Source organism: Thermobia domestica, chromosome 11 (assembly GCF_964235325.1).
Source record: "Thermobia domestica chromosome 11, izTheDome1.hap1.1, whole genome shotgun sequence".
NCBI lineage: Eukaryota > Metazoa > Arthropoda > Insecta > Zygentoma > Lepismatidae > Thermobia > Thermobia domestica.
In genome coordinates, this window is record NC_137464.1 from 257,296,884 (window position 1) to 257,305,151 (window position 8,268).

Below are 8,268 nucleotides of genomic sequence, written 5' to 3' on the forward strand. Positions count from 1 at the left end.
TCAAGTCAGTGAGATTATGGTTAAAATTCCTGAATATATGAGTATATTGTCTAATAATTCTAGTAATTTTGCTGGGCGTATCTGTATAATTATTTTGTCTTGTGTTTTCACGCACGATTCAAGCGTGTTATGAAATTGTAAGCAAATCTAACGTATTTCTCGTATGCATCATTGTATTCATTTTATGGTAACCGTTACTATTTCTGTTTTTGTACAAATTAAAATTGTTCGTTATGTGATGTGGTCGTACATTTATGTATTTCGGACGCAGCCATGAGACTGTTTTATGCAGAAACCCTTAACTATACAGGGTGTTTCAAAACAACACCGACAACGTTTGGGAGGCGATTTCTGACTCCAAGATAAGACAAAACAGTATAGACCAATCTGGGTGCAGAAATTCATCATTTCGGACTGCCGAAAACATGAAAATATGAACTTTAAAGATCCATAGCTCCAATACTATGGGATCTACCGTAGCCGGGTGGTCAAGATTTTACTTAGGAACTAGTATGTGCCCTATCGAAATATCCATGTTTCAGAATCCTGCGGTACTTCCGCAACAATCTTTTATAGAAGTAGTTGGTGAGTATTTCAAATTATATGCCCGTAGCCAAACTCTCTCTATAAAAATTGTTGTATGAGTACCTCGACATTCTGAAACATGTATTTTTGGATAGCGCACATATTAGTTCTCAAATGAAGTCTTCACCCGACTACGGTAGGTCCCTGTTTTTGGCAGCCTATAACTGAAATGAATTTCTGCACCCAGGTTGGTCTATACTTCGTCTTACCATGGTGTCAGGAATCACCTCCCGAACATGGTAGGTGTTGTTTTGAAACACCATGTATAACAGTTTTCCGTACACAGGCTCTAACAAAACAATAAAATTATATTATATTAAAATATAATAAAACAACGAAGTGAAAGAAAGTGCAAGGACACTAGCCATGTGAAGGAAATTTTAGAAGAACATTTACCGGGACATACACTTTAAGTTACCATCCTCTCCTTCGCTTGATGGGACTACGGTAGAAACGTAGAAACCTCATTGTCTGACAGAGAATGTTGCCTCGTACCTGATTACAAAGCAAGATCGCTGTTCTTCCGCGCGTGCTCAGTGAGCTAATAGTCATATATCCAGATCCCATTCCGGTAGTTAATAATACTCAATGAGGGTTATTGGTTAAGTTATTGTTTGAAGTAGTTCGAGAGACATCGTAATAAGTGCATTTGTAATAAATAACCTGTCTTTTTTGTTTCTTCTCTTTGTTTAGATCTCCTGGAGAACAACGTCTCGAAGTGGATGATTAGTCTTCGTCTTTTGATCTATTTGTTCAGCACCTAAGACAACTCCCTCCATTTTTTTTAACACAGAAAATACAGTGAAACCTGCCTTCCTTAAATTGACTATAGTTGGTTCCACAGAAAGTGTCGAGCTTAGAATATTAGTAGTCTATAACTATATCGGGTAGAGGTACAATACGCCATAACTAAATTTACATGATTTTCTTGAGATATACGGCCAAATTCAACAAGCAGTCATTTATCTGGCTTTACTGTTTCGTAAGTGGTTATTAAATGTTCACTCTTTAGCAAGCTTATATGTTCGTTGATATTTTGTAAAGTAAAATAAATTAGTCTCTAGATTGTGCCTTAACTTTTTTTTATGTAAAAGTTTTTGTCTTGGATAAATTTACATTTCACAGCAACGATATATTAAAACATACATCTAACTCATGAAAAATGTAAAATTTGTAGGTAAAGAAATATTGACAGAATTTTTATATCACAAGTGATGTGTATGTTGTAGTTAGTTACCATCTACCTCTCAAGACAAATAAATTACATTTGATTAAGTATATTTTAGGCTTTCAAAACCAAATATTCCCAACTTTTTAAGAGTCTTTTAATGATTAAAGTTTGTTCCTTTCTTGTTGAATGAATATGGTAAGAGTATTAGGACTGTTCTGTTTGACTATGTAATTATAAAGAGTTTCGTGAGAAAATTAACAGGTTTTCTGCACGTTCATAATTATTTTTTCTGTAATTTTAGACCATAAAAGCTGTAATTTTGTTGAAAACCGAATAATTCCGTCTGCTATTGAAACCATGTGTTTTTTCCACTAGATCACTAAGCATAACATACAAGTATCAACACTGAGAATAGAAATCAAACACGGTTTAGAGTGGAAAACGTCTTTGACTTATTTAATCTATATCCATCTTGCAACAAGTGTAAGGACCATTTTGTTTACTTGTAGTCCACGTAGCAAGAAGTATGAGTACAGTACTGTCTGCTTGTGGACTAAATAGTAACAGGTGTAAGTACGATGCTAGGCATTTGTAGTCTGCATAGCAGCAGGTATAGGCACAATGCTATTTGGTTATGGTCTACATAGCAGCAGGTATTCGCATTATGGTATTTGATTATTGTTTACATAGTAGCAGGTATAGGCACAATGCTATTTGATTATTGTCTACATAGCAGGTATAGGCACAATACTATTTGATTGTGGTCTTCATAAGTAGTATAGGTGCGATGCTGTGTGTACCACATAGCAACAATTATAGGCACATCTATTGACTTATCTACAAAACAACAGTTATATACAATACTATTAGCATGTAGACCACAGAGCAACAGTTATTGGCATGATACTATTTGCTTGTGAGCCATAACCAATGATTTTAATATCAAGTGTATTGCGCGTTATGTATGGTATAATTTAAGCAGTTTTCTTCTGTCAAAATGAGGGTGCCCGTTATGCAAGCGTAAATATGGTACTAGTTACCTCAACTAAAATATATAGTGCAATCTCTTAGCAACACATTTAGTAGGAATCAGTAACAGACGTTTCAGGCTAGTCATGTATCCAATGCCATAAACGGAAGAATATTCAGTAGATGTAATCCGAATACCACTCTATAACTTCTAAGAAAATATTGTATATTTATCTAATATGTTACCTGATACAAGGAAATAATAATTTTTTTTGGCTTCTGATGCTTGTCGCATGTAAACAGTTCATAATTTTATAGTGCTTTATATAAAAGAGTTAAGATTTGATAATCTAGTTTGGTGCATAAGGCGCGGAGGAGTTTTCTTGAGAGTGACCGTTCTACGCAGAAAATACGTGCCTTCATAGGTAATTTCTAGCAGGGCTGCAAATGTTATATCTTAGGCTTGCATAAGTTATAGCTTCTTCTTTGTGTATAGATATGCATTGTATCAGTTTCTTGAATTTAGTTGATGATAACAATGTTCCTTCCTACAACACACTCCTTTTTCCCTGGAAGTACTTGGTATTACACTGTTACGGTGTTTGCTGACGAGTCAAATTCTTTTATGTATTGCAGCAGTATTTTGTCAACTGAATGCGTTTTCTGAAACAAATCTATAAATGTATAGGTTGTATGCAGTTCGTATTTGATACATGAAAATATTTATTATTTTGAGTTCTTTTCTAGTGTCGTATTGTGTACTTTATGTAAATCCTGTTCTTGTTCATCTTAGTAGCGGTTCAGTAGAAGTGTGTAGTGATTAGACTCGAAAAATATAACTTTTAGTGCCTTAGAGTGTACGTTGGGAAGCATGACAACTTGAGCACAGTAGAACTAGAACAATGAGTAATATTATTTGGATGTTTTATAATTCCATGATATGCTTCTTTATATCGAAAACTGAACTTTGTTCGCCATTATCTCATCAATAAAGTTCTATTTATGTAGTTTAAAAAAATTGCATAACAGTAAACTGCTGTTTTTTGTGTTGGTTTCCTTAACTTCTTCTTTTAGTATTTATTATTATTTGTCGAATTATTTATTTCATCTATCACACGTGGGAAAAAGAACTATTAATAAAACTGGACATTTACATGTAATTGTTACAGTGTTGTAATCCATTATGAATCAGTAGAATTTATGCGAAAATACAGTACTACTGGATATAAATTTCTTGAAATAATAATGTTATTTACGCATTATTTCATAATATCTTCTTTTACTTTTTCGTTAAACAGAGACTGCTTCGCTTTTGGTTAGAGCTACTTTACCTAACTTTGCACTATATGTTTGCATTAACTCTAATTTTGTATCATATACTTCGGCTTTATAAAGGCAGACCTTTACTTTTTAATACCTGCAGCATTTTAATTCAGTATACTATCCAGTTATGTTTTTATTTTCTGAAGTGTACCGCTAATGGGAAGTAAAATATCGTGATATATACATCAGTAAGATGGAACTATTCTGAGCAGTTACACTATTCATGAAATAATGATTGAGGTCATTTGTTATTAGTTGTTCCTCGGGTATGTTTCTTTTTCTCTCTTTAAAAAAACGATAAATAGTTAACATTGTAGTAACGATGCGTTGGGTGTTATCATTGCATACTTGTGTTAAGGTGTGTTTTTACAGCGTGTGAGGCATAAGTTTAATACAACATGTTCATTTTGTTACAAAGGAAAGTTAGTTTTTTTTTTCTCGAAAAGAAATGTATGTTTTGTTTCAGTGTAAGTTATTTTTTACTCGTGATTAATTTCCAGAAAAATACTCCTTAAAGTACAAGGAGTATATAATAAACGTCAAAGGTACAAGTGAGCTCAGGAGAGACAAGAGACTCAAGTATCTAAGTAAGTGTTGAACAGATATAGACGACATTTTATGTTGTGACAACGGAAATATAATTGTTATTGGTGTGTATCATATGTGAATAGTTGTAGCATATAGGAAAGACAATTTGTTTCTTGTATGTTGTTAGGTGACTGGTTAAGTTTATAATTTAGCAATGCAGACACTGGTTCTTTTTTTTTCATATTCATGTATGTAGTATCTTTTTGTATAAATATATGTTTAAATATATGCCAACTAAAAGAATGTAAAATAAAAGGAGTGTATGTGTGTTCTATACATAAAAGCTTGCTAACGAGTGGCTAAGAACAGTTGAATAACACAGTTCAATAAGAGCTTATTTGGTATCTAAGAAAAACAAGTTCGGTTCATTTTCAGCTTATTACCGTATAAGATTTTAATAGTTTTGATAAGTAAGTACTTTATTAAGATTTTTGATATAATAAGTTTCCTGTGTGCAAGAAACTATGTTCGTTGTCTTTCCTCTTAGAGCTCAATAAAATGAAATTAGTTATTCCAATAAAGTTGTATCTTTAATTAACTCTGTTAGACCCGGATTTCAAAACTGGACTCAAAACATTGTGATGTTTAAAAGCTTACGAACTCTTAGAAGTTGGATATTTTAATAGCAATGGAGTAAAAACATGTGGAACTTTCTTTTTACAACACGCATCCAGAAAATAAATTCCAAACGGTTGTTAAATGAAAAGAAGCATCAGAAAAAAGTATTTATATAACTTACTAACATGCGCACCATTGTTTTTGATGCATTTGTCATAACGAGGCACCAGGTTTTGTATGTCTCTGTCAAAGAATTCTACCACCAAAGACTAAAACCAGGACAACCGACTGTAACTCAGCTATGCTGTCGAAACATTATCCGGCCAAAAATTACTTCAGGTAGAGGAACAGGAGGAAGTGGCTGGACACGAGACTCTTGACTTTGGGAGTCTTCAAAGCATTTGGTCTAGTTACAAGCCTCTCCATCGGAAAGAGAGACTCATCGATACCTGACTTGAATCCTAACAGGATTGGTGCTGTATGCTTGCAGTTGCTTTGCCTCACAGCAGGCTTCTGGCCCTCTGTGCAGGTAAAGATTCTGTTTCGATTTCTTCCTGGCCTGGTTGCGCTTGTTGGTCTTTCCTCCTATCATTTATAATTTCCTCCATCTTCATAACCTAATTGTGGTGTTCCGAGAATTGTTCATTGATCATTTGCGTCAGACCTACTTCTAGCCTCAGCTTTTTATGTTGTTGGGCGTTCAAAATATGTTCTATAATCAAATTCTTTTCGTCTTCTCATCTGTTGGGTTTTCTTTTGGTCTTCTTTGAGTTCTTCAAACTTCATATTCTATTCACCAAACCCATCATTCTGTTTATCAAATTTCTTATCAAACCTCTTGTTTAGGCTTTTATGTTCCTCCATCAAGGTACGAAGCATCTTAAATATGTGTAGGCTCTATTTCTTTTTCGGGGAACACAATGGTTCAGTGGTAGAGCGTTTACCTCTGGTGCGTGGGGTCCCTGTTCGATCCCCGGCCAAGGTTTTCCCTGGGTACTCCCGTTTCCTCCAACATTTCATTCCACCAATTCTTCCATTATCACTCACTCACCTTAATCATCGTCTCCCTTAGCCTAACGGGCATAATCATCGTTAAACTGAACGAATTCATTTTCTATTTCTTTCTCATTGCCACATTTCGGTGTACTGTCTTCCGGTGTTTTGTCTATATTAGGTGTGTTTCCTGTTGCAGAAGTTTCGGTTTATTTCTTGTTTCAATTATTGTGTTCTGTTTCTTTTTGTCTCTACGTTCAATGCATTTTCACCAGTCCAAACGCTGGTTAACATAATCCATTTCCTGTTCACTGCGGTCACATCCACATTGACAGATCTGTTCTTCCTTCAGCGATATATTTCTAGGTCTCTGACGCAATTGTGGCATCTGAAAGTATTCTTGTAAAGCTAACGTATTTGTCAACTGGAACTCAATGATAGGTAATGAAATTAATCTCGTACATATGCAGTGTTAAAATATTAAAGCAATGAAAGCGAACACTCCTAAAAGTGTTCAAGCAGCAATATAATTAACACACACATATATTTGCTTTTATGCATAAAATATGTAGTACTTTGCTCGAAACAACCCATTGGTGTCAACAAAACTCATATATTACAACGTTCTAGCCTCATTATTTGTTACAAGTAAATGAAAGTAACGCATATACTAAATTTTAATATTAAAATGAATATGAACTATCTAAGCTTACACAATATACTTTGCACTAATAATACTATATTTCTTAACTTACTAAAAATACAAACGTATACGTGAAACACATGAAACATTATATTTTTAAAAAGTAGAAGAAGCAAAATTAGCATGAAAAGGTTAAGAAAATTTTAGTAGAATATGAAAGGATAAGATAACGATCCAGATTATTTCTTTTAATTGGTCATATTTGGTTTTCTACTAATTTTCTTACCTTTTTATTCTACAGGGTGTCCATAAAGTCTGGGTACATGGCAAAAAGCACATTTTAGTACATTTGAGACATCAATTTGTCTCTCAGCATGTTCAGATAAGTCTCCCCCGTTACATGTTCATCAAAGAAGAAAGGTCCTAGCACATGAGCTTTCCACAAATCACACCATCAGTTTTTGGCAGCCCTGTTGTTTGGATGGACTCATCCAATGTGGATTGCCTTGAGACCAGTATCGAAGATTTTGTCTGTTCACTATTGACATAGAACACAGCTTCATCATTGAACAAGCACAGTCTTTAGTAAAGTTGATATTTTCATCCAATTTATCCGCAAACCGTTCATACATCTGCATGCGTCTATCGGGGTCATCCTCATTAAGTAATGCAGTATCTTTAACGTGTACGGATGAAACTTCTTTGCCAGATTTTGTGGATGGCTGATCTTGGAACACCCGACTCCGTGGATGTCCGATGAAGCGATTTCTTTGGGCTAGCATAAACCTTAGCCAAGACAGCCTCTTTCGTTTCGTCTGAAGTCTGGTCGTCCGGAACGGGGTTTGGCCAACACATTGCCTGTTTCTTTAAATTTGGTGATTAATTTCCCGACAGTAAAACAAATAGGTTGACGATGAGGGTGTCAAAGGTTAAATTCTCCCGCAATTTGGCGATACGACCATCCTCGTCCACTTAAGGGTACCAACTCGACTCGTTCTTTATACAGAACCATAATTCAATCTGGAAAAGCAAAAAAAAAAAAAAAAAAAAAAAAAAAAATAGAATTCACTATGTATACAGACTTTATGAACACACTGTAAGTTTCACTTCTACATTTTAAAAAACGAAAACCAATACTCTGTTTAAAAGATTAAACATTAAATAGATTGAACATTTTTTCTCAATATTCATGTTAAAAACGAAATTCTGTTGTTCATTACCGCAGAAATTATTGCAATATATGTATTGTTTTCAAATCACTGCTATTTCACTGATTTTTTTTTCCGGCAAAAGAATGTAAAGTGAAAGGGGTAGACGATCGTATGACATTCTTTATTAAGTTGTTCAATTTATTCAACTAATAAATTACGCTTTTAACTCCATCACTCACGTTACGTGTCCTTAAAACAATTTACTGTTTTTCCAAAATGGTTTTGGA

General features: G+C 34.3%; 1 protein-coding gene across 6 annotated transcripts in view; it reads left to right on the top strand.

The window, feature by feature from the left end:
- LOC145664971 (uncharacterized) overlaps positions 1–5,171 on the top strand; it is a 50,451-nt gene extending 45,280 nt beyond the window's left edge. For 5 of the 6 annotated variants that reach the window (XM_081732125.1, XM_081732131.1, XM_081732126.1 and 2 more), the window contains one exon: positions 1,279–5,171. In XM_081732125.1, the coding sequence (XP_081588251.1) occupies positions 1,279–1,311 (33 nt within the window). In that variant the 3' untranslated portion in view covers positions 1,312–5,171. The remainder of the gene's footprint in view (positions 1–1,278) is intronic. The other variant, XR_014127541.1, reaches the window with a different exon arrangement.
- The last annotated feature ends 3,097 nt before the right edge of the window (positions 5,172–8,268 follow it).